The sequence below is a fragment of the Anoplopoma fimbria genome, chromosome 19, assembly GCF_027596085.1.
Source record: "Anoplopoma fimbria isolate UVic2021 breed Golden Eagle Sablefish chromosome 19, Afim_UVic_2022, whole genome shotgun sequence".
In the NCBI taxonomy this organism is placed as follows: Eukaryota; Metazoa; Chordata; class Actinopteri; order Perciformes; family Anoplopomatidae; genus Anoplopoma; species Anoplopoma fimbria.
In genome coordinates this window covers 2400116-2426845 of record NC_072467.1, presented here as the reverse complement: position 1 = coordinate 2426845, position 26730 = coordinate 2400116, and the positions used below count along the sequence as shown (strand labels likewise).

At 39.8% G+C, this 26730-nt stretch overlaps 2 protein-coding genes across 2 annotated transcripts in view; one reads left to right on the top strand and one right to left on the bottom strand.

Annotated features, from left to right (window-relative positions):
* Nucleotides 1-116: 116 nt before the first annotated feature.
* LOC129107887 (RNA polymerase II elongation factor ELL) lies at nucleotides 117-26730 on the bottom strand. The gene is made up of 12 exons (XM_054619491.1): nucleotides 26593-26730; nucleotides 23515-23562; nucleotides 12269-12396; nucleotides 11655-11809; nucleotides 8985-9226; nucleotides 8290-8414; nucleotides 6633-6747; nucleotides 5650-6106; nucleotides 5103-5166; nucleotides 4584-4755; nucleotides 4428-4472; nucleotides 117-3692 (listed from the first exon to the last, which is right to left on the bottom strand). The coding sequence occupies exons 1-12, from the start codon at nucleotides 26728-26730 to the stop codon at nucleotides 3582-3584; spliced, it is 1800 nt and encodes a 599-aa protein (XP_054475466.1). The 3' UTR covers nucleotides 117-3581.
* The window catches only part of LOC129107893 (pro-cathepsin H-like), a 243842-nt gene continuing 223605 nt past the window's right edge, over nucleotides 6494-26730 (top strand). Inside the window, exon 1 of the mRNA XM_054619498.1 lies at nucleotides 6494-6498. The gene's annotated coding sequence lies outside the window, so the exon portion shown is untranslated. The remainder of the gene's footprint in view (nucleotides 6499-26730) is intronic.

Genomic DNA, 26730 nt, shown 5'->3' with positions numbered 1-26730 from the left:
ACAATGATGTTAAGACTCATTAACTGCGTGGTAATCAACATAAAACTGTTTTGGTTAATTTTAGAAATAGAGTTACACTGCCCTCTTGAGGAATCATGACACTTTCTTGAATTCAAAAGAGCTTTTATTTCATTTAGACTGAGACAACAATACATCTTTTTTTCTGAAAGCTTTTCTCAAAAGGATAACCTTGTGATAAAGCATCCACCATCAAAAATTGCAAAAATATATTCCATTTCCCTTTCACCATACTTTGAGTTTTGCTGAAAAGAATGAACAATGCAAAGATGAATCCCATAAAAGGACAAAAACATACAAAGCAATAAATAAACGTATTTGTTCTCCTAGGTAGATCAATTGCAGTGATTCATAATAGGCAACATATTTGATTTCACATTTCCATTGAGACATTGTTTTTCCAGTACCAACAAACCAGTTAAACGCACCAGTAATACATTTGTGGAAATAGTTTGCTGGGCTGGAGATAAAAATGCAAACAAAATCCAGGTCACTCTTCCAAATATACTTGTAGTCAAATAGCTAACATTAGATGAAGTTTAATTGGTGTCCTGGAAAACCTTGCATTTCTAAAATGCTGAATTTTCATTTCTGGAAAAATGTCAGTGCCAATACATTGAACACATTTTAAAGGCATCTGATATCAACTTAATCAATAAACTATGAACAAAGCACTTTGAACATTGGCAACAGTGTGAAACTACAGAGGTGTAAATACTGCTGGCCCAAGTTAATATTTTTTTCCAGAATACCAATGATGGTTACATGCAGAGTGTCTCTGCTCATTGAATGAAAAAGGCACCAGTAGTTAGCTCCTGCAACAGTAAAAAACATTTAGCACTTTAAAGGCCCCTTACACCAAGGGTCTGGTTCCAAAAAAACATTATGTTAACATGAATTGTACCATTATCTTCATTCATACTGATTAGACTGATATTTTGCCCATGAAGCATTTCGTTTGATGTGTTGTACGATCGACCAATGCTACTTTGCTGGTAAATGGGAAGCCCTTAACTTGAATTAGTTCAGTAAATCGTTTGTACTTTTAAGGTCTCATGGTCTTCATGGTGGTATGTGGACGTTTCCATCCCGCCATCATCAAAACACTATTTCAGTACCTTTCTGTTTGAATGAGAAATTCAACGAAACACAAATAAATTATTTGTATATCTGAGCAGGCATTGTGCTCTTGTTTTTATAACACAATTTCAACCATGCTACCTTGATTTCCAGATCGAGTACCAGAACAAAACACTGTTCTTTTCAATCATTATGACTGATCTACCTTTTCTCAAGTTGGGTGAAGCTATATGGCACATTTGCTGAGCTCATCAAAATGCATATTGACAAAATATTGGTAAAATAGCGTGACCTCTGGTCCTGAGTCAAGATTCAAACAGCCAAAATAAAGATATATTTTCTGTAGGTGTACCGGTGCTTTAAGAATCCAGCATTTTCAGCTTTGATGATTTTAAAGCTCAAAATCTTTGCTCACATTTCAAAATCTTCCAATATCAGTGCTAATAAATATTTATTTCTTGAAATTGTTTATATGTGCCAAGACAACGCAACTGTTGCTAGTCTCAAATCCTCCAAACATACCAGAAGTATCCTATTGAATGTAAAATAAAAAAAGTACATTTAAATTTTGCAAAAGAGCTGCTTAATATTTGACAATAACCCCACTGAGTATTTCCATTGCAAAGCACATTATTCTGTAGATATTTCTGCAATGATTATTTCTTTTGATAGTGGTGCTTGACAGGATTGGACATCGAATTATATTCCTTAAAAGTTCATGATTATCTGAGAGAAATAGAAAATGATTAAGACATAGACAGAGAAAAAAACAAGAACAACAGAGACAAAACAACAACTGTAACAGTAACAACTATCCAGTAACTGAAATTTCTTCAAACTTAAAGACATTTACAGAAAAAGTTCTGAGAACGTTTGAATTGCGGGTTAAACCAAGAACATTTCTGAATAGGGATGGCATAATGCTGGAAATGTCTGACATACATGTTAAGGCAAATATTAGCTTCATTCTCTCATTTTAGGCCATCATTAAGACAACAGTTGTGAGTGCAGCTACATTGATGCAAACGTCAGAGAGAGAACAGAGAACCCTGAAATGTTATCCCTATTTCCTACTTCAGGCTACGACTTATTATAAGGTGAAATAAAAGTACAGTTTGTGGTTATTCAGGTGTGCCTGCCTTGGGACAAATGAATCCAGAAAGTCTAAACTAAGTCTAACAGACCTTCTAGCATCCTCTAGAGGCAGCCTGCTCCTTACACCAAAGTGAACCAAAGTGGTATGAACTGAGTGACCGACCCACGGTGCCATCCTCTGCACGCTGTACACGTGGGACAAACAATTACAATTGTCCAATTTGTTAAAGGCATCCCTATTGCAATCTATCTCCATAATTCAACCAAAGCAAAATCATAGAAAACCAATGTGTGGACAGCTTGATTAAAAAGATAAATGCCCTGTAAGCTTTTTAAACTGCATGTAGAGTTAACAGTTATGTTTCACTGAGCTTGTAGTCATTCATCTAGAGCGTCAATAACGCATGATTACTGTGTGTACTGTGCTGCAGTAAACAAACCTGTAACCAGAACACTTGAGAGAGTTGTAATGAAAAGGCAGTTTGTGGTAGGCTACATGTGGGTGAATTTAACACTAGATGTGCACAAGCACCATCTTGAAACCACCATTCAGGTACTGGGAGGAGTGGTTTTGTCGCATTCCAACATTTCTAAGAAATGACACAGGAGGTTGGCAGAAAGCTACATGGTGGAATTCCTTATGGTCAAAGCCAAAATAACTTTGCATATAATGCTTTAAACTTCATTTTGTGATCATTTTAGTGATAGCTTGAGATACCTGTCGTACGGTCTCTGTCCTGCAAGAATACATTTATATATAATTATTTTATGGACGATAACATTTTGTTAGCATGTGGTCTGACTGGAGATACATTGTTTATGGAGTGACTTATTATAGTCATTCGGTGATCATATTACTGTAACAAATGAATAATTTATGAGATTGTAGGTGTTGACTTTCTGTCAGCAAATAAACAGATTCCTCTGTATGATAAATATAAAGACTTTAGTAGCAATTGTTTCCCCCTCAGATTGATTGTACCATCAATTTAATACTCTTTTGTTTTTTAAATAAATCAACACATTTTTTCTTAGTTCTGACAAGATAAAGGATAGAATAAAAATGCAATTGAGCAGAAATGATCACATCTGTTTTGCATTTCAGAAAAAAATGGATTTGGCTTTCACTTTTACAGCAGAACAGAATCCAGCCATTACAGCGATAATCATAGTTGAAAACCGTAATGTTAAAGGGCAACTTTTGATCACGAGTCAGTGGTCTCAGCCCACTTTTGAAAAAGAACCTCGCTCCTCGATTCCATTAACACTCGGAGAAGTAAAGTGAATAGTGTCTCAGCAACTTCAGGACCCAGCTGTGCAGTCTTTGGGTCCATTAGGAGTCTTTTGGTCCAGTCATACTACACCCTGCTGTGGGTAGAAACTGGTTACTAGGAGAGTCCCTGTGCTTGGTCATAATCTGTGATCAGGCCTTTGATATGCGACAGTTTCTGATGGAGGTACTCGCATCGCTTCTTCTCTTCCCGATAACCAGGAAACTTCTGAAAGGAATTTCAAAAACGGCCACGAGTAAGCTTCTGGTTACATATGTCCACATCATGCATTTTTATAATCACATCGTAAACTTCTCTTTAGTTGTTTTTTACTTGAGTGTTTCAATAGCATAATGGAAGCCCCTAGGTTGCTATATAAGGTAAATTGTTCCCATCAATTATCACTCACAACAGAGTGATAAAAATGTAGTTGTGTCAGTAGGCAAGGTATATAAGGGGATTAAACTATATTACTACAGCTATTAAAGCCATGTCAGGAATAAAGAAGGAATGGGTTGAGCAAAACAGTCCATGACTGACATGGGGGGTGGTCTACGGGACATGGCATGATAGAATATAAAAAAAAAAAAGTGCTGTTAAACTGCAAGGTGCTTCAATGGAAATTGTTCCCTGAGACAACTATCAGTATAAAAACTGTGACAGAGGCAGTATTTTACCAGAAACTACTGATCTGTATAAATTGTTCCATAATACTCCTAACAATAAAGAAAGAAAATCTTAAAATCTTAGTAATGTGGCAAGCCACAATGCACATTACACTGATATGGTGAACATCATTTATGTTATTCATAATGTTTTATTTTTGATTTCTTTGAATTGGTTAATGTTCTCTTTATTACCACTTAAGAATGAATATGTTCATATGAGTATTTCTTGTGTGATGCCCAGTGTATCGTGTTATAAGTGTTACATGAGATTAGTTCAAAATCAAACAACTCTTACTTTCTTATACTTTCGGTACTTTTGTAGTATTTGGTCCTCCATAAGCTAAAAAGAAAACAAAGGAAAAAACAGTGTTAGGTCACCATCTACGGATCAGTTTATTGTTTGTTGTTTTATCAGAAACAGAGCAGTAAAGTCTCCTGGTCCAGACAGTACCTTGTACTCTTGTGTTCCTGGGGAGAGAGTGTTGATCTTTGAGCCCAACTGAACAAACATCTCTGTGATGGCCCCAATCCGATCATGAAGAGCTCTGTATTCATCGTACTCTGCGCAGAAGTCGTCTTTATACTCTTGGCGCTGCTCCAGTGCTGTTATGGTGCTGTATTTTCTGAAAAAAACAAAAGCAAACCTAAGAAGTTGTTTCTAATTTCTTCCAATAGATGGCACTGCAGAATGGTGGAGCCAGAAGCCTGACACGTCACTGATTTAACAGCATGATGTGTTGACCAGATGTATAAATGTAAGACATAAGGTCATGTGTTTGTTTCAGTGACAGCTCACTTAAACATGCGCTTTATTTGGGACAAATTGGTTTCTTCTCTCAACAACAGTCGGTTCGACACTGAAACCTAAACTTCTCAGTGACAGATGATATAATATAATTATTTGGATTTCATTCCTGAATCATAAATCCCTTTTAGCACAGTCAGGGCAGAGAGTGTGTTTGAATCTTACATTAAATAGTCGGGCAGTTCCTCTGCTGAGGTTTGATTGACAGGTGTCTTCTCTCTTTCATGTTCTGTCGATGGGAAAAACACACGCACATTGAAAACAAAAAACGGTTAGAGCAATCTGCCAATGCAAATGCGATGATGTGCCCATCATATCAAGGCTGATGGAGTCATTTATCACTCTCTCCGATAAGAGATCCGATCCAAGGCAAACAGTGACGTCTGCAGCCCCAGAGTAGGAGGCAATGCTGCCTGCTGACTCGCTCGACCGTAGGTCAGCCAGCTGTTTCACAGTCAATCATCAACAGACTAGAGCAGGGAGTGAGGACTGCAGAGCGGAGAAAGTCACTCACTGCTCTTTAAAATTCAAATAAATATGCTCCTTGTTGGTCTCCAGCAACAAATATAGAGTTTTCCTTTTGCTTAAGTAAAGAACATAATATCATTTTGCCCAACCAAATTATATAAAACAGACACATAACAGCACAATAGGAAACCTGAAGTGTGACAAAACGTCACAGAGACAGTTTTATGGTTTTATGGACATTTACCTTTAAGAATTTCTCGGCTCTGCTTCAGGTCTGGACTCGTCTCAATCCAGTCTGGTTTTAAGCGCTCTCGTTCTTTGTCTTTGTGCTTTTTGGACCTCTTCTTTTTATGTTGGCCAATGGTGAATTGTTGGTCAGTGCAAACGGACGTGTCAGTGTGTGGGGGCTTAGGGCTGGGTGCAGCAGGAGCTGGCTCTGTCCTCTCCAGTTTGGGGATAGTAGATGACCCGCTGAGTTTGTGCGGCGAGTACAGACTGTTAGGACTCCCCTGGAGATGATTGTTGGTTTTGTCGAAATCCAGTTTGATCTGTACTCTAGAGTTTCCATGACTAGAGGAGCTACGAGCCCCGTTGGTGCCATAGTCTCCATGAGACGGCGAGTGCAGAGGCAAACACTGGTCTAATAGTCTTTGTTTTTTGGGGGTCTGAAAGTTGGATGGGTCAGAGGGCAATGGCCGTTTCTACAGTGGAAAAAAGGAGAACATAGTGACTGATTAGCTTTTACTCTAAAATGCAAGTTACATGAGATATGCCTAATGTGCCTGTATCATGTGCATGAATAGATATTAACTTACGTTATATCTCATTTGTATTATCCATATGAAAACAGAAGTGTAAAAACAACAATTTCATAGAGTAACTTCATAGAGTCCAAGTAGGTTGCTGACAACTGATCTCCGCCAAGAAATAGTGCTTCACATAACATTTTAAGATGGCCAGCTACAGCTTCTGATTTATCGTACAAGACACTTGAGATTGGTATCGATCTTCTCATCTTACTCCCAGGAAGAATGCGAATAAGCAAAATCCCTTTTTTATGATTCCAGGGAGAGCTAAATTTGGTCTGAAGCTGGTCAATATAACTTCATAAAGCAGTTTATCATATTTCCAGTTATTTATCTGCAAAAGAGGAAGTGCCCTATCTTTTCGTAGTCGTATAAGGAAGAAGAAGTAGCATAATAGAATTCTTTCAGGTTGAATAATTACCACAGAGAGATTCTTGGCAGGACTGAGATGTGAAGGAGAGTCCCCGGGAGTTTTGAGGAATGAATGGTTGGACTGGGGACTCTTCAACTGGCTACTGTGGAGTGGCTGAAGTTTCCTGTAGAAAGATTTAGAACACAGCACCTTCAGTTGGACAGTAACTGCAAGGTAAATGGCCTGTGAAGCTAAACAGAAAAAAGCAGTATGTAGGTTATAAAACTCGCTTTGGCAGATTTATGAGCAAGTGAGCAATCATAATTATTTATGACACGACTTCCAGGAAAGACAGTAGTGGCAGCTTTTCCACAGTAGAAACAATTCTTGACAATAAAAAAAGTTTTTTTTTCAATTTTATCAAAGCTTTTTGCAAGATTAGCGTATGTAGTTTGTTTTGTTTTCTGTCTCTGGTGATGCAGTCTACAGGAGCCAAGCACAAAGACTAAACATGTCCAGTGAGCAGAACAATAGCAGCAGATTTAACCTCTGTAGGACCAAACCCTCTTCTCTGTTAATCTGCTTCCTACAGCTCCTTCCTCAAACAGACGCTACAACAAGTCACACCCTCAGATGGATTCATGCAACCTTTTTAATCATGGTCAGTATGAGAGGAGTTCGGAAGAATTAAACATTACTTTCAATAAAATGAAGGACATGAGAAAGTCTGAATAAGAAGAATCTACTCTTACAAATGAATAAACTAGAGCAAATAAATCGGGATTTTACACTATTTACAGGGTATCACAGTTTTATCACACTTGGCAAACAATTTGATTACAACAATTGTATGCTTTTAGCACTTAGCAGGGGTGGTGAACAGAGGGGGTTGCGCAATCAGCCAACAGGACTTGAGCTTTTTCCAAAACATTCATGAAGCACATGGCCTGCATGTTTACTGGCAGGCAAAGGAAATGTACAAGGGGAGGAAGCTCACCCTGAAAAGCTCAGCCTTGCTGCTCTGAACCCTCCATGCTAATGCCATTTGGCAACACAGTGCAGGGAATATTTTCCTTTGCTTTGATGTGTCCATTAAGAGATTCATCAGTGCAGAGGAGTAGTGATTTGGAAGCTCCCCTTTCGACATGATCACAGCAGACTTCTACATTAATTCAGTGGCCTTTCTGTATCAACGCCAGTGCTGTCAAAATGCATCCATCCCTTAGTCCTTTCACCAAAGGGGTCTCTAAAAAAACTTTAGAGTAATAGTTTGACATTTCAAGAAATTCACTGATTTGCTTTCTTGCGGAGAGTTAGATGAAAAGATGCATACCACTCTTCTGTGTGAAGGTTAAACCTAGGGCAACAGCCTGCAGGTGATTCGTTTAGCACTAATACTAGAAAAAGTCCCTGACCAGCACCTCTCAACTTCTGTGTTAGTATGGATTACACAAACAAGATATAGGGTGTTAATTAGTGGGCTTTAGAGGTGCTGGATGGCTTCTTTTGTAAGAACCATGCAGAGCCAGGCTAGCTGATTCCCCCTGTTTCCTGTCTCTATGCTAAGCTAAGCTAACTGGCTGCTAGCTTTAGCTTTATATCCTGCATAAATATGAAACTCAACCTTCTCATCTAGCTGGATAGATTTCCCAAAATGTTGAACTATTGCTTTAAAAAAAAAAAAAAAAAAGAAAAATGGTTGTGTATTATGGCTCGCTCTACCCACCTGATCAGGAGCCTATTGATGAGTTGCTTCTCCTCCTCTAGATATCCAGGCCATTCTCTCTGGACGTGTTTGTAGAGCTCATCCTTTAGAGAGTAGCTGTGGTCTTTAGGGTTCAGTTTACCAACCTAAAAAACAGACAGCTCCCAGTGTAAATAAATCAACAGAAAGAGGCCAGCTGAGGTTGTTAACACACCTCACTGTGTTAATTTAACTCCACCTTATATTTAAATAAAAGACCTGTTTGCGACTAAGTGGGTCTGTACTGTTTCCGAAGTAAACAGTTTGACCCCACCCTTATACAACTTAATCATGCTGATACAAATCGGGACAAACCAACCACTTTCAATTCTGAAAGAACTCCTATCAAAACACACTTTTGATAGGAGAAAGATAATTGCCAAAGATAATTGAAGCACAGCCCTAATTACTGCTACCAGCGGTGGCACAGTCTGCACTTAAGGATTGCAGTGGGATACTCAAACATTGTGAACACAGGAAATATCCCTGAAATAAAACTTACTGACATCAACTTTTTATAACTGCACAGCGGTAGTCTGTTCATTAGTATTATCCTTGACCTGATATCAACTTGTGCTAAAAGCACTCAATATTTTGGTATTTTCTTTTACTTTACATCTGAGTATATTTCATCATTAGTCGACTGTGTTGACTTAGCAATGTGCCAGATGTCTCACCTCATCCAGTACTGAGGTCAGGTCAGCCTTGTCCTTTGGACTGGCTCGCTCCCTTTCCAACCACAGTAGCAGCTCAGGTTTCCTGTAGGGCTTTAAGGCCAGGAGATGGATGATGCGATCCCTCAAGAGCCGGTGTGCCACAGGGCTGGGAACCAGGCTCCTCTTATTGCTCGGGGAGTGCTTGTTGCTGCTATCTGAGCCTGATACCAGACCCTGCTTCCTCTGGACCTTTAAGTACTTACCTAAGATCAAAACAAAGGGACACAGCAGAGTTTCAACAGGAGATTTGTGGAAGATAAGGGCAAGTTTTTGAATCAAAAAGTTATCACGTCAGTAATCCAAAACTGCTTTGAATGGCCAAAGTGTTGCAACAATACACAAAACTAGAGAAGACCAAAGAGATTGTAACTGATCTGATAACAGGATTCAAATACGTTGACAGTGTCCTGTAATAGCACAGCCAACATATCATTCCTAATCCAGTCCTCAGGCCAGTTATACAAATCACACCCTGCTTTTAATAGCAAGGCCTGCGCACAATACATCTTATCTCCATTATATCTCTCTATTGTCATGCAATCTTCTTTACGTTCACGCAACAGATACCGTTTGTGCAACATTTTTATCACAATTTGAAAAAGCTATTTGAATGCTGTGAGCACTTTTCTGTGTCGGTGTGTTAAGGTAGTGTTATTGCAAGTGGAAAACAGTGAGAAGGGGTTGACAGTAGGGTTAGCCTACTGCTGAGTAAACAGAAGAGTATGGAAACTAAAGCAACTTAAACAGAGAGGCCCTTTCTTCCTGTTGCAGGACTATTTCAGTTGGACCCGTGCAGGCAGTGCTTATAGATAACTGCAGGTCGTAATCTCATTACAACCTTAAGCCATACTTTGGAGGTTGCTATGGGTCGAATACTAATAGTGTGTTCACAGGGACAGCGGGGTAGACGTCTCATACAAGTTATATTGTTAAAACTTTGCACTTTCTTAAAGTTTTTTTAAGATTTCAGTTTTAGCAATACACAGTTTTCCTTGTAAGATTCAAACAAAGTCACTTTAAATCTACTTTTCAGAATGTAACAGTCTTGCAGGAGCTTGTTTAAACAACGATCTTGCAGCAGGTCATGAAGATGTCGTGCAAATATCCCTCCTGCACTGAAACAACCTGTTCTGCAACATTTCAAACAAGCTGCAACTACAACCATTGTTTGATGGTGATAAATGGAAGCAGCTTAAGAAGTCTTAAGACTCTCAAGGCAACCACTGTGTAATGATACTTCCCCTTGATGACAATGATGTCTCACTTATGGTAACCGACACACCTTAGTGGAAGGATTCATGAGCAACGATAAAAATAGCAACTGATGGCAATAGTGTATAGGAAAATAATTGGAAATGCTGAAGTCGAAAATGAATGTCCTCAAAAAGAACTTTCCAACTTGTCTGACACCGAGCGTGCACACATTTCAGCTGCCTATTGGTAAGTGACTCCTTTTCCCATGACACAACAGAACTTTAAATCATACATCATTATCTAAATTGTGGACATTTTTCTACTAACCTGTAATTGTGATTTAGTATATGGACAATTTTCTTCTGATGAGTATAGCATTACTGTACCATAAAAAGACAGTCAGTCACCACAGAACAACTGTGTGTTCTCTCCTGTATAAGAAACATACTGTGATCCATAACCCATTTATTTCTCTCTGGTGTCCTAGAGAAAGGAACGACAGTCATGTGCTTGAAAAGACATGTTCAAGTAAAATGGGATATCCTGTGACTGCATGTATATAACCAGGATCTTAAATGTCTTTTCTAACATTTGCATTAAATTCATGAGTGTGCCAGATTAAGTTTATTTTGTAATAGCCTCTGAGGGACTGTTTCGGCAGCAAAGCATGGCATGTAAATTGTAGCTGCCAGTTCCAACAGCTGGCTCCTACAGCAATTACCCCAAACATCATGTTTTAGTGTTGGTCCACACAGCATGTTATCATGCATAAAATATGATCTACACAAGCATTTAAATCTGCACAGGACCTCTAAATGTCATGAAGCCTAATGGTCTGATCATTTATAAAGTTTTAGCATGGTCAATTAAATCGACAATTACTCTAAAACCACGACTCAGACAAGTTGACGGCAGTGAATAGAAGAGGAATTGCAAGTAGAATATCCTGCATGTGAGGCCCAGAATATTCCAGGTAAAGCATGGCATTCTTTAGATGGTATTGAGAAGTATTTCATCAAATGAAAATTAATTAAATTCCAGCCAGTGTAATTACATTTTAGGCAAAACTTCATCAGCATGAGACTTGTTAGCACATACTTCTGGCAAACTCAATCACATTAATGGTGCTGGCAGGCAAGCTGGCAAAGCGCCTGAGCAATCTGGTCAAAATGAAAGGAAAATTACAAGACAGAGAGACATCCCTCTCGCATGAATAATTGCAACGCAGCGCTTTGATCAATTATGTGATAACTTCCACACCATATGGCAATTATCTGTAGGATGAAATGTTGAGAAGCAATGGTTTAGAAGCTTTCTGGGAACATGAAAACTCTCTGTTTATCCGTCCTTGATCCCTACGTGCTTGAAGGCTGCCACATAAAACGGAGGCTGGAAGATACACCAGAATGTTGATACAGCTATTAAGCAAAATCTTACTTGGCCCCGGCTTTATCTCAATTGCTGAGCGGCTCCAGATGTCCTTCTCCACTTGAGACATGCGCTCCCGGGTTGTCTGGTAGGAGTCATCTGTGGCACAAACTGTGATCTTGTCCTGAATGCTGCCCTGGCCCTCCAGGTGATCCCTGCCATCCCTGTGTGGAAGAGAAGAAGCAGGAGAGAGAAAACCTCAGAGAGTGCACCCTTACAAATTCTATGGCTCGGCTCAATTAACAGGCCATTTGTCAAACACAAGCACTGTAGATTCTTCCTGTCATACAATCATTTCTGATGCTGTGTGACGCATAACAGGTTCTGTGACTTGTGCCTGCTTGTAAACTCTAGTCCTGTGTTATAAATCATCTTTAAAAATCTAACCCTTTGACCCTGCATAGCCACAAACAATACCTCTGTTCTCAATTATTACCTGTCACACCTTTGTGGTCAGTTGAGACATGACAGTCTTTGGGTGTTATTGTAGTCTGTTTGAATATAGCTTGACATTGGTACTGTCTGTTGTAGCACTGAAGAGAGAAGCCACTGTTTGGTGACACCAAATTTACTACAAATTACATTTGTGGTCGGCTGTGGAAAGAGTTATGTGTGCTGCTTACCCTGAGACATACTGGTGAATGCAGTCAAAGCTGGACTGAGGCTTGTCTTTGCTGTCACTGGAAAGATAGAACGAGAAGACTCTGAATCCATCAGGAGATTCAGGTGTTGGCGCTGGGATCTTAACGTACTGTAAGGACAAATAAAGAAACAAAAACAAATGTAAATAATCCAAGTCATGGTAATTTTTGCTTTCACTGTTTTACCCACTTTTTAAAAATGACAAACCATCGAGGCCCCTGTTAAGAATAGGCCTTATCCGTAAATGTGAGAAAAGCGATTTTATTTTGCTTAAATTAACCATCCTTATCTTGTATGATCTATCTCGTACAATATACGTTTAAAATCACATTGTTTTATGCATGTGTTATTCTTATATATACACTTATTAAATACTTTATAAATGAGACCAAATTAATACATTCATGCAGAGTTAACAGCCTATCTCGTTCTTTTCAATTCCTTTCATCAGTAAAACAAATAGAACGAATGGTAGCCTTTCATATGAGACACACTTATCTGAACAACACAAACATTCAGGCTGCCTAGAACGTGTCCTGCAGATATAAATGTTAAATAAAAGACAATGGAGGAAATCTTTAAATTGATTTGGCGACCCTGATAAAATCTCCTGCGACCCACCTGTGGGTCCTGACCCAGCCTTTGGGTATCACTGAGCTAGCACACGCTCACATTCTCCAGTGAATTGTATCTGCTCGCATTGCTGATTTGGGTGGTGTATTATGTAATAAGCATGTTTTATTTTCCCTGATGTACCTGCTTCTAATTCAATGTCATCTCAATGTGGGATAAACACTGGATAAAGTACATCAACAAAGCATCTTATTTTTGCTGAAAATGATAGGAGCTATCTTGACTCACTGTTTTTTTGTTTTGTTTTTGATATTTCACTTAATAAATGTGACCTAAATAATCTCCCACTTGGGCCAATCACAGAGGCTACATTATACCTCCCAGGTCAGGGATGATGACCTGTAGCCAGTCATGGAGGGAGCCTGTCTGAAAGGCTAAACATAACAATAGTATAGCAGACAGCTTTTTTCCCTTAGACGTTAACCTCCTCTGTCACAGACTGTCCGCCGCTCCCTAGCAACAAACAAGCCAGCAGGGTGAAGTCTATCTCTGTCAGGAACATGTTACATAAAATGACCCAAAAACCTACTTCCAGTAAAAGGACAGTGCAACATAGAAAGTCATTAACCAACAGGTTACTTGTCCTTAAAAACACATTTGGCAGGGGCTCTCTTCTACACCGCCTGCAGCTGTGTTTCAGCCTAAAAAACGGACAGTTTAGTACTTTTGTTGATAGTGTCCTGTCCTAGATTCAACAGAAGACCCATGTTTATCCCCCATCCTTTGCAAGCATGAATACGTGCTTACTGATGAGTTATTCTTAATGTGAGATTGTTGCAACAGCTCACACCACACAGGACCTTTTTCAACGGCAGGTTTCAAAAACGATCACAGTCTGACGGACTTGAAGCTGCCTCTTTAGTTATCAGTCATAAGTGATTGATTATAAACTGACTGGCCGAGAGCACAGTGTCCCTGGCAGATGTGGCAGGCAGGACTATAGCTGTCACAAATGCCCAGTCATGCAGCAAAGCCATAAGCAGTTTTTTTTGCAGCACAGAGCCAATGAACAGCTCCTCGCCTCGACACCCCTCCTCCTCTTCTAAAACCCAAATGCATGCCATTCACCCCACCCCCATCAGCCTCCAGCTTTCCTTCATGTGCACAAGCCCAACCATGTCAACACAAAACGCAAAGCAGCCCACAAGGCCATGAACACTTGAGACACACAGCTGACCATTAATTCTGACCTATTTATGTCGGACCGTTCTCATGAAGTGGTAAAGCGCAGTCCTGCGTCCTTCTGCTCTGGATTTTACGCTAATTAAGGACGATCAACTAAAAAAGCATCAAACTGAACAGTGACAAGATGCAAGCCATGTCCTCAGGAGCTATTACTTTAGTAAAGTAGTAGGAGCGTCGACCACATTTAAAGCAACAAGTCACTAAAATTGGGTTATTGACGTAGAGAAGAACATGCAGAAGAACTGCAGTTGAACTTGTTTTAAAAAGAGGGTCCTGCTAAACAAAAGCTAGCTTGTGATGAGATGAGAGCGCACATTTACACATTTAGCATCGCAATAGTGCCACCACGTCCCCCCTTTCAGTCGATGGAAGCAGTATGAGCCCCCCTCCAGTCATGCATTAGATTTGCTCGTCACCCCTGTCCATGCCACCGTGCACACTTCACATTCTAATTCTAATCAATGTCACTCAGGTCAGACTGTTCAGGGGTCGCCCCCGTTTTATTCACAGCTTCCTACTCAAGCTACATAACCATATGTCATTTAACCCGTTAGTTCCCAGTTTCTGACTCCTAAAGGAGAGCTTGTCTGTCTAACGTCAGGTTCACAGCCAAAAACAAAACATGATACTCTTAACTTGAAACTTCAAGGAATAGTTTTTGGAAAATTTGCTCTCTTGCTGAGTTTGTTGAAAGGATTGATACTCTCATCTCACGTCTGTACGAAAAATATAATGCTACAGCCAGTCCTAAAGGATGGCCTGGCACTATACACTATGCAGGTAACAAAATCTGCCTACCAGCCCCTAAAACTCACTAATCGGCATGTTATATATGTTATATCTGGTTTATTTAATCTGTACAGAAACCAAAGTGTATCAAATGACTACCTGTCTTTTGGCAGCAGATCTAATGTAAATATCCCTGTACAAATTTGCTGTTAAGCCATTCTTGGGAAGGTCTGACTTTACATCGGCCACAAAAAAATAGTGTTACAGTAGTAAGAGGAGAAGGATCATAAAGTCAACAAACTGAGTCAGTTACATAGCAATATCTACATAAAGGTTTCTGGCATGAGCTAACAGTCGACACAAGAGCTAAACCAATATATTGGCTGATTTAAACTAATTCCTAATATTTTGGTATGGGAGTATATGTTGGCCAATAACAAAGGAGACATGTCAGTGCAGAAATGCCCAAAATCAGGATAATATATAAATATCAGCATAAAAAATTCTGTATCAGTCAGGCTAATGTAGCCACCCTATGGCTATTGGTCATAGCAGACCAAGTAAGGCTGTGGCTGCAGAACACCTGTGTGTATTGCATTTAGCAATGGTGAGTTTTATTGCTATGTGTTGAATTTTTCGTTTGTAAGGAGAAGAATGTATTATTTATTTTCTAAAAAGTCATATTGTTTTGCTTTACTGGATGGAACCCACTGGTGAAAACAGCTAAAGTTCAAATTTATTAACATTATTAGACTGTCTGTATGCGGGTGGTGAAACCTTTATAAAAGGTGTTTTTTATCAGGGTGGAGACACCCTGCTTAGTTGATAATCTTTATCATTAACACTACACTACAATACACTTAACATCACAGCCAAATCATGCAAAGTGGCCAGTGTTATCACCCTCCCACGCAGCCTGATGAAATGAACTCTGACTTTTCATGTGTTTAGTCAGTGACACCACTTGTGCCCACAGGTTTGAGATCATGACGCTGCTGTCAGTCAACTAGTAGGTGTGGATTTACATAGAGACATTGAGTCATAGACATCTCCATATGGAGCTTTTGCTCTGATCCCTTGAGGCTATGTGTATTCGTGGATTGTCATTTTGCTTTTAGGCTGAGGAAGCCTCACACTCCAACAGTGCACATGCAGGGGGAGAGGTCAAATATCTAGCTGACGGTTTAGGCTCCATGTCAACAGAGAAAGACTATTATCAGTCAGACTTTGTGAAATCACCATGTACACTCATCGATGAACAAACAAAAATAGAAGCATAGACGCTGAACTCAGAATTCTCTATTTAAATATGAGTCACAATAAGTAAACAGAGAAGCTACCATACTAGCTAACAGAGTTCAAAGATCAGACTCTGCTAATAACAGCTCATAAATACAGATCCACTAGTTTCAGGTCGAGGATTTGTGAGTCATGGACACATATCCATGACACAGACACGTGTCTCAAACTGCATGCATTTCTGTAAACATTGTGACAGTAATTTGGTTTAAGGGCATTTTTGATGTGTCAGATGTTATGCTCACGTCCAATATTTACGGCTACATCAATACTTGTATTGTGTGGCACACATATACTGTAGAGGGTGATACTGTTCTGGTACTCTGGGGCACAAAATGTGACTAATCTTATTATAAATAAGCGGAATGCTGCTAATGACCAATAACAAAGAGTCAAGTATTTTTAAAAACTCAAGTTTTTTTACTCAAGTTCTATGAATGAAAAGAAATGCCATTGTAATTGTTAAAAATATTTACATTTTCATTTATATTAAAAATGTTTTCTGATGTTTAATTTGAATGTGCTATTCCTACTGTAAGATGTTCTTAATTATTATGGAAATAACTATTAAAGCAGCGTTAATTGTCCAGCTCTGAACCAGGGAAAGAATTAATTTAATTGCTTATGCTCCATAGTATTCTAATTATGATTGTGTGAATCCTTTAATCTGATGATAAATTAATCTGAGAAAGGCTTAATGGAGTATTATTGTCATCCGAGTGTGCTATTGACATGTGTCAGCTAAATCAAATGTAGCTGTGTGCAGTAACACCGGCCGTTATGATGATGGGAGTAAAGTTTAGCCGTTGGACAGTTACAGTAAAAGCAACCAAATGGCATCAGAAGGGCAATCCTTAACACCTCGTCAGTGCAGCCCCCCCACGGGGCGTACGGGCTGATACAATAACTGCCTCTGTGGCCTTGGCCCAGCCACATCTGCTACTCCAGGCCCTGTGTGTTTGGAGATGTCAAATACTTTCAGGCTGTTGTAAGGTGTGAACTGGACTGGAACAGAAACTCTTGGCAGGGGGCTCAGCAGTTGAACAAGGACAAATGACACCGTCAGTGATGTCCTTGTAAAACTTCATCTTTAACTCCCCACGGATGTTTAACCTGCTCTTCTTTGATGATGTTGAACAGAGTTATTAACCCTGCTGTCTGGTGAGGACAGAAAATGCTTCACTAAGTAGATCTACTGTTTGGTCCAATCCAAACATCTGCAGGGAAAGACAAGATGATAGTTTCTCTCTCTGGCTTTCCTTTCTTTGCTCTGCAGACAAAAGCAAGAAGGCAAGGTTCCCAGCTTTGGTATTTGGCATGGCAACACTGAGATGGGAGCAGGCGCCTGGATATGTGATTTACTCCGAAGCCTTTGCCTCCTGCCCCTGTCTGTACTGACACTAGTTACCATTGTCTTCTCATCTGAGCCTACTCAGCCATAGCTGCTCGGTGAGCTGCCCGTCTTTTGTTCTAGCTTCTTCCCCCACAAAGCTGAGTGCAATGGCCTGTCGGGCCGCCTGGATTATTCATGAACAGCGGGGACGTGTGGCTGTGTGTCGTTGGAGGGTAAAGGGAGGGATTGGGGGTTTGGGTGTGTATGGAGGGAGGGGAAAATGGGTGTGTGGCGGTGGCTCCCAGTAGAACCAGTGCATGAGGGATGGTCCTAAAAAGTCTTCCTTTAGGAATGTGACGAGCAACTCAGCAGAGAAGAGGGGGATGGATCCTGGCTGGAGCAAGTGCATTTATTCCTCTTTATTTATATGAAAGGTTTATATGTTGGTGCCAAATTCAGATTATACATCATATAATTGACTCTACAAGTTGAGGCATTGACAATAGAAAACATGCAACTGTCATGTTACAGTGTCACATGCAGACAAGCAAGTGCAGCAACTAAGAAAAAAAGCAGGGGTGACTTTATTTATGCTTATTAACTGTCCCAAAGCTTTCTACAGTATGATCAACAATTCCACTGTGACTCATTTGTTAAAAAACAGAACATGTGCCATCACCTCTTAGAGTCTAAATAATGCTTTCAGTGAGCCTTGGATGGATGTGGTGGTTCCTGTGCTTGAGGATCTATTCACCGAGGGGGGTTGGTAGAGACAGGAAAGCAAAGAAAGGGGGGTGGGGCCTGACGGGAGTTAGTGTGGGGATATGGGGATGGGCAACTGACGAGCATCCCCCAAGGTACTGCCTGTTATGCCAAGCAGAATCAGTCTTTTTCCAAGAGGCTGGGGCTAATCTGTCAACCTTAACAAACACTCACTGTCTCCCCTCCCCCGACACTCCAGACCTCCTAACTGTAGGTGCCTTCCTTTTTAGGGATGGAGGTTTTTAAAGCCTAGGCTAAATGTTAGGCCCCTGTTTCTTCTATTCATGTAAAGAAAAACTTCATCTAAAAAAACTGTGTTTTCTCTAAATGGATTCCCCCCCTTTAAACCTTACCTAATTTGCATATGGTGATGCCAGTTTGGAAATTCCCTTTACACGCTAGTTATTAGACCTCAGATACAATGACACCAGTAATGTGTTTCCCTTGTTGATAACTAGCCTGTTTAACTGCAGCTTTCCCACAAACCACTTGGAGCATTGTGCTATACTCCCATTACTGGACTTTTCTCTCCACGCAAGCAGGCAGTCTGTAATCCTTTAACAATTCACAGATTGTGTCTTGGAAAGTATGTCCAAACCTGATTAACTTGCAGGGAAACTTGGATAGAGGGAGAGGGAAATCCAAAACATGCACGGAGATGTGGCGAGTAAAATCAGGTTGCAAAAGGTGAGCCAAATAGTGCACTCATTGTGCTCAAGTGGAAGTAACATACAGGTGTGAGAAAAGACGGGGAATGTTTTTTATGTTTCAGGTGGTTTGCTTTGAGTTTAATAGTATTCCCATCACTTATGAAAAATATAATATGTAGAATACATTAAAAATATACCTTGATATTAAGGCACACTATGCTTTATGTGGTGAACTTTAGCTTTAGAGATCACAATGAGATTGTCCAGTAAGTATCTAGGCAAAAAAAAAAAGGAAAATGGTTATATAAGCCTGTTAAAACTGTCTGTCTTTAGGTTAACAATGGCTCTCTGGTGTTGGTTTTAAGCTCTTGGGGTTAAGCTTCCTCTCTACTATACACAAAAACACTTCCCATGCTTTCTTGCAATGTTGATATTGCTCATATCCTGTTGTGCTGCATTTTTTTAAACTAAGAATAAAATGTTTGTGCTAACACTCCTCAACAGCCAGTGCCCTCACTGTATGGGTTGTTTATTGTCAACGTTGTTTTCTTTTTTACAATACCAGATGACAGCATTGCATCAGAAGTCAATTAAATAGCAACTTCCTTATGATAATATAAATATAAAAAAATATATTTAAAAAAATAAAGATATTAACAATTTCTAGTTTGAACTCATTTAGATGGAAAAATGAGTCATAGTTCTCTTGAAAGATGTAAAAGATTTTGCTGAAGTACTTTTCTATGTGAATATTATATATCTACCAACTTTTCTGTAAACAAAACAAACAAGAAAACTGATTGTGAAATGTAGTTAAAGCACACTTTCACACAATCCGCCAAGGTCTCCACATAAACAATTTGTTTTGTAAATGAGAGCAACACACTGCCATCAAATACACCAGCATAATTAGCATTATAATTAGTCATTTCTCAGATTTTGATTCTGATGCCAATACCCAAATAGCTTGTGGGGTGAAAGAGCACACAGAACATCTTCTGTTGCATTTCATTGTGAAACAGCATCTCCTTTTCCTTTTCCCATCCATTGCCTCTAATTTTAGGTCAATTGTAATATTTTATGGTTGTTCAAATTAAATCAGACTTTGCTCGCTGAGTTGTGGGACAACGAGCCTGTTGCTTGATAACCAATCAAACAGTAACTTTTTTCTAAAAGCAGTTGTTATTTTGAGTTTGTCTCGCTGCTATTTCCTTCTTTCCTCTTAATGGTTCCAGATTCACTTGGAATGTAAACAAACAACCAAAATATCCCAACAAGAGCACAACTGGGTGTGTGTGTGTGTGTGTGTTTTACTACGTTTCTAATTTTTACATATTTGTGTAGAGTTTGTGCCATTTTTTTTTTTTTTAATCTTTTACAGCATTCAGCAACCATAAAATACTAAAACCTTGCCACAGTCACTTTGGCATCTTTGGAAATCCCTTGTTGAAAGTAAAATAACACAATAATGACAGAGGAGCTAAGTTAAGAAAATTCCTCTTAACTGAAGGATCTCATGAGGCTTGTTCCTAAAATATACTGTGCATCCAAAGATCCAAAGGCCAACTAGCTCTCCATAAACACACTGGGCCACAGACGAGAGGAGAACACTGAGACTTTTGCCTCGCTTAACACATCTGGATGAATAGAGCGGCGTGTGCCCTTTCAGAAACACGTGGGACAACTCTCCCTCTCACTGCTATGCCACTGGGAGAAGACGGCTCTCAAATCGCATTCCTGTTATTGTTATTCTAATTAGCTTCCAGGAAAAAAAAAAAGGAGGAAAAAAAAGATGTGTGCATGCACACACACACACACACACACACACTTGCACACTGCAAAAGCTTATTTGCAGAGCGAGCGGGAGGCGAAGCAAAGCGGCGTGGTGGCAGGGGGTAGAGTCAGAGCAGCCGTGTGTGAGATAGAGGCCCTGATGTCTCCCAAGGATTCAGCCAAGACACGGGGTGAAACGGCAAAATAATCAGGAGGGCCGGCGGGAGGGAGCCGAGGGGAAGCTCAGCCTTCACACACAGTCGTCATGAGAATATCTTAAAGAGCGCCTCTACATTCCCCTCATCCCAACGCCGCTGCCTTCATGTGACAGCTGTGCACATAAACACAGACAGGGCCATAAACATAAACAATTACTCTGGCAACTGCAATTCAACATTTATGAACTGAGGAGGAAATTAAACTGATTTCACACCTGACTCAGCACAACATAGAGTATTCAAATGTAGTGTCCACGTATACTACGACAGCATTGAACCCATAAAAGTTATGTCCAGTGGTACAAAATAATACTCAACCACTCAGTGCCACAACTTTGCAGTGTAACAGGTGAGTTACAGTGCTCACTGACCCATACAGAAGTTTGAGTGGAAATATCAAGAAAAAGCAGTATGTGAAGTATGTGTTTTTAGATAAAAAAAGCATGGTAGCAATGGATCAAACACATTATCCAATCAGTATGCACCCGGCAGCTTGTATCTGATAAATAACAACTAACACAAGCTTGATTTCTTACTAAACGGATATGGATCATGCCAACAAGCAGGCTGCGTTGCCAGTGCTAAAGGAAAATAAGCACTAGGATGTGAAATTCCTGGCCACAGGAACCCAGGCCTGCTCTGAATAAATTCCTTAATCCCTGGTGATTATTTCAAAGTTATCCATAAACCTTATTTCTCTTCAACTTCCAGCTTTTAAGAAATGTGGAAAAAAACCTCTTGTCTTCTCTAATTTCTTCATAGTTGCATCACAGACTACACTTTTTCGTATTTTTTCTTTCACTTCTCCAGACGCTAGTTATTTATCAAACCCATTCGGTTCACTTTTCTCCAATATCTTCCAGTTTTAAGTCTGTTTAATCCTCATTTAGGCGAATAAAATTAAAGGTTAGCAGGATTCAAAAGCAGAATTTCTTATATTGTAATTTGTAAGTTTCACAGTTGTCTTGAACAAATGTCATAGGCATCTGAGAGCCTGTGTCTTTCATCCCATGATTACAAGCTTGGCAGACAATTTACAATAGTAGGGTTAAATGCCGCAGGGTCAGAGAGAAAGGCAGCCGAAAAAACCTCAGCGTGCTATTTCTCGATAGGAGCCCTGGCCCCTGATACCGCTGAGCCCTGGACTGATGCCAGGACAGTGATTTGAAAAATTCCTCTGGTTTTTGTGGCCCTGGAAGTGCCCCTTGACAGGAAATGTGACATGAGCGAGGACAAAGATCAGAGAGAGGCGGTCGTGGCTTCTGTGATGAAGCTCTACAGCTGGCAACTGTCAGTGGACACAAACCTCTGCTCTCGCCACACATGACCTCTTGAAGCTCATGCTGCTTTTGGGGAAAGGGATGAGCTTCAGCAAATTAGGACTAGCTACATCAGCTAGCTACATCTGTGATGCTGTAAACCTCCAACCTGGAGACACAGATACTGGTTATCTCCTCGGTCTGCTGTATGCCAGACTGCCATGTTCACCAACATCCTCCCCCCACTAACGGCTTAATCTGGCCTCCCCCACCACCGATGGTTGCAGCTACCTCATTAATGCCCAATCGTCCAGCTCGGGGGACTATTGTCAGAGGGGGAGGGAGCTCGTGCTCAAATTCCGCAAAGCAATTTGAATATGTAATGTGCCAACCGAGATATAATCACCAAATCCTACTCAGTGATTATAGAACACTTAAATTGCACTCACTTAACATTTCTTCACAGAGAGACTCTCATAAGAAGGTTAATCTGCTGCTCGTTTCACAGATGTTTCATTACGTGTTTATATTATTTGTGTTTTGAACATATTTTCCTTCCTGCTGAGCTAAAAATTCCACCGCTCCTGTATCATTCCCCGTATTTCAAATCTTTCATGTCTGCATGGAGACATGGGGGCTCCCTGGGGTTTGCCAACCCCCCTTATACCTCCTCCCCCTCCCTTAACAAAGCCTCCCCAGTTGCAAGCCTGACCCAGTAACCTGGCTAGCAGCCTGGGGGTATAGCGTACCCTGTCTTTGGGCTTCCAGGGTCCCTGTGAGCACACAGGGCCAGCGTTTGTGCACAGCGCAAAGTCACTTTCGTCAATGCAATCGGCTCTTGCAGGGATTAGAACGGCTCCTTTTAGACCGGGACGATTTTGTGGTAAATGTGTAGTAGCCTAGCAGGCAGAGCCAGGGAGGGTGCAATAGTGGCCTGGCTAATCTGGACGGACACAGGCATCTTTCTTCTTTACAGACGCTTTACAGGAATGCCCTCTTGCTCTCAGTGCCAAATTTTTTTGTAGATTGTGTACTTCATCTCTGTATGTACACATGCTGTCCAGGCTACTTGACACAGCAAAGTATAACCTTTCCACCAGACTTTGGGCTTCTGGTGCACTCAAAACAGCCCTATTGTCCGCATTGATCACTCAATGTTTAAGTTTCCTTTAAGAAAGAAAACGGTCCAAGGCAACAAAATCCACCAACAGAAATGACAGTCGGTGGATTTTCAACCTCTCCGTGGATGCATGCAAGCACTCATCGAACGCTTAAGAATCAAATAAGATGTGCAGAGGAACTGTCACAAGTGCGCTCCACAGCAAATCAGAACTAATTAGAGCATTCAATTTCTGAGACATTAGGGAGGCATGCAAAACATCTTACCCCCTGGCTCCCCTTGAAGCAAATCGCTGGCTGATTTGATAGTGATGCCTGAGGAGAGAGAGAGAGAGAGAGAGTGAAAACAAATGGTCACTTATTCAGGAATCATGTTTAATCTAATGGACAGCTCATACATTATGAGTGAAAATATGGCCATTGTTCCAGCTCTGCTCAGTGGGTTTCTCTAGATAGCAGTGGTCTGGCTTGATCAGACAAGGCTTGGTAAACTTTCCTCATTAAATACTAAAACATTGCCATAATTGCCATTTCCCATCAGGCTTTGCGCTGATGACTTGCTCTCATATTTTTATATCATTAAGTCTACAATTCAGGGGATTCTGGCCATAATATTCAGAGGAATGTATGTGATTAATCAATCCATAGCCTACAGACAACTCTGCTTGTGTCAAGTCAAAATGACTGAGCATGTTGATGTGTTTCAGCTGATTTTCCCTTTAAATTATTAAATTAATAAAGGCTACAACAGATCTAAGAGGAAAGCCCAAAAAACTCCTTTTGAAACAAGTTATATATTTTTTAAATGCACTTTTTATAAGCCCTGTGTGCTGTGGATTATAACTGTAGTGCTCTCCAAGATCACTGTGTTATGCTCCAGAATATTGCATTGTTCTTCTACCCCCAACTGATAAATAAATATTAAACTCATAAAATATACCTGCCTGTGAGGCAACATACATAGTTAATAGATGGAGACATCTATCTTTGAAGTACAGCTGTGCCTGTGATTGACAGCGCTCTTAATTTATTATTAATGGTTTGGGGAAATGTCTTCCCTATTGAAAAATAACTGTCGTGATTTTCTTCATCATCCGATAGCTTTTAATATTGAATGGAATAATAAATATTAAAGCGAATACTGTTTGTGACAACACAAGCATAGGGCTAAATCAAAAAATAAAGCAGCATTTTTTTACTTAAAATATTACAACAATTCATTAATATTAGTATTCACTGGAGCTGAAACAATAAGCCAATTAATTGGTACCATTGTCTAATAAGGAACCTTTTAAGAAGGCTGTGTAATAGCTTTATAGATGTCAGTCATAGATTATGTATTAGTAATTAGTATTTATAATAATTTCAATGTTGGGGTTGCCAAGTTGTGACAAATACCGTTTGCCACAGCACATTTATAAACATCTTATTTATAACTGCAGACGACATAATTTATTAAAGAATGACAAAGCCATGAGTACTTATTAATGGATTACCAGCATTATAAATGCATTATTACAAAATATAAATGACAACATTAGCCAAGGGATTTTTTTACAACCTGGCAACCCTTAAGTTGGAAGTGATTGATGCAATTACTTACAATAATAAACCCTTTATATAAAGAGTGTCTTATTAGATATTGGTAAAGGATAAGTAATCACAGGATCGATGAAAATGAATCAGCAACTGCTTTGATATATTTGGACTGTTTGTTCAACGAACCAAGACGTTAAAGGAAATTTCAGCTTTGTGAAATTTGTGTTATTTTTAAACCATTAGTCGACAACGTTACTCTCCAACTATTTTGATAATCGATTGATTGTTAAAGTAATTTTTTTTTAAAGTTTTACTGGTTCTGACATGTCAATTATTAGTATTTCCTTGTTTCTTAAGTCTTACATGAGAGACAATTGAATACATTTGACATTTGCGTAAATACAATTTTGACATTTTTCTGTAATTTCATAGACCAAACATTTACTAAAACAATAGGCAGATACATTGTTAGTTGCAGCCCTAATTTGATATACAGACTAAGAACATTCTATGAATAAATCCCATCTAATAAAATAAACTCTTTCAGCCTGAGAGGCTCCTGTGGACAAAATCTCAGTGGGAGTCCAGCGGTCCATAACAGTATTTTCTGGGGTGGTCTTTCACTTGGAAAAGTTTTGCAGTAACCTCTCCTCCCTGCTTCGGCCTGGAGGAAGCTGTCAGCCTGTGTGAGCTCTGGAGTTTACTCTGCTTCACAGACCAATGAGCTCTGGAGCTGGGCGGGCTTCCAGGCGTGTAAAGGGCAAAAAACAATAATACACAAGAGCACAGAGACAACTTGTCGAGCTCTGCCACCCAATGCAGACCATCCAGCTGAGTCCCACATCCAGCCCCCTTTATCCCACTGTGGTTGTTTAAAAAAAACAAAAAACTAAATCAAGACTTAAATCAAATGACCCTCTAACTTCATTCATAACAGTGGGACTAAACTGATTTATCAAGCACTGCTCTGGGAAAGACCATTTGGTGAGACTACATTATCTCGGTCTAATCTAATGGACCACAACAGCAATAAAACAGTCTCCTGATTCGCAGCAGTCGAATAATTTGCTTGATAGCTTGTTCATTAATTTATTCCCGTGAGCTAACTGAGCAAAGAAAAAAACAAAAAAAAAAACAGCCTTTTTTTTTTTTTTTTTTTTTAACATGCAATGACTGACAATCATCTGTAGTCGCCCATTATCTAAATAATGAATTTCAGATTCACTGTGTATGTTTAGAGAATCAGAGGGAAAAACAGCAAGCTTCTAAAGCTCAGGGCATAATCACAAATCTGTCATATGGGAACTTTAATACCATTTGGTTTTTCAGGAGATTACGCTTTGGTAAACAAGTACATGTCCAATTGAAAACAGCCTGAGCTTCTCCGTTTCTGCACATAACACATTTCACCCAGGGCTTATAGGGGAATTTAATGAAATCCTTTCATTCATCAAAGCCTATTGAATTGCCTGTTATGATCATCGTTAATAAAGCTTAGCCCTCTACTGTATAACAGCCAAAACCAACCAACATTTATCAGACACCAACGCTGCTGTGTGATCTGAGCTGATGAACTATTCAAACTTTACTTTTTATCTATCTATCTAAAAAAAAAAAAAAAAAAAAAAAAAAAAAAAGGGAAAAGACACATTCTGCGTGTCCAAATAGGAATTTCACAGTTCACCGAGTTGGGAGTTCGATTCAATAAAAATATAAAAATATAGCTGAGAAAAAAAAAACACACACACACACACACACACACACACACACACATAAGCTCCAAAGTTCAACCCCATTGGTTCCTACCTTCAGGTTCTGGTAGGCTTCCAGGGTCCGGATGGCAGTGTCAGTGAGTTTGACGTGATACAGAGTCTGCTTCGGGTTGTTTTTGTTGATTTGGCCACAGGAGAGCCCATACCGACGCTCCTGTCTCAGAGCTGCCAT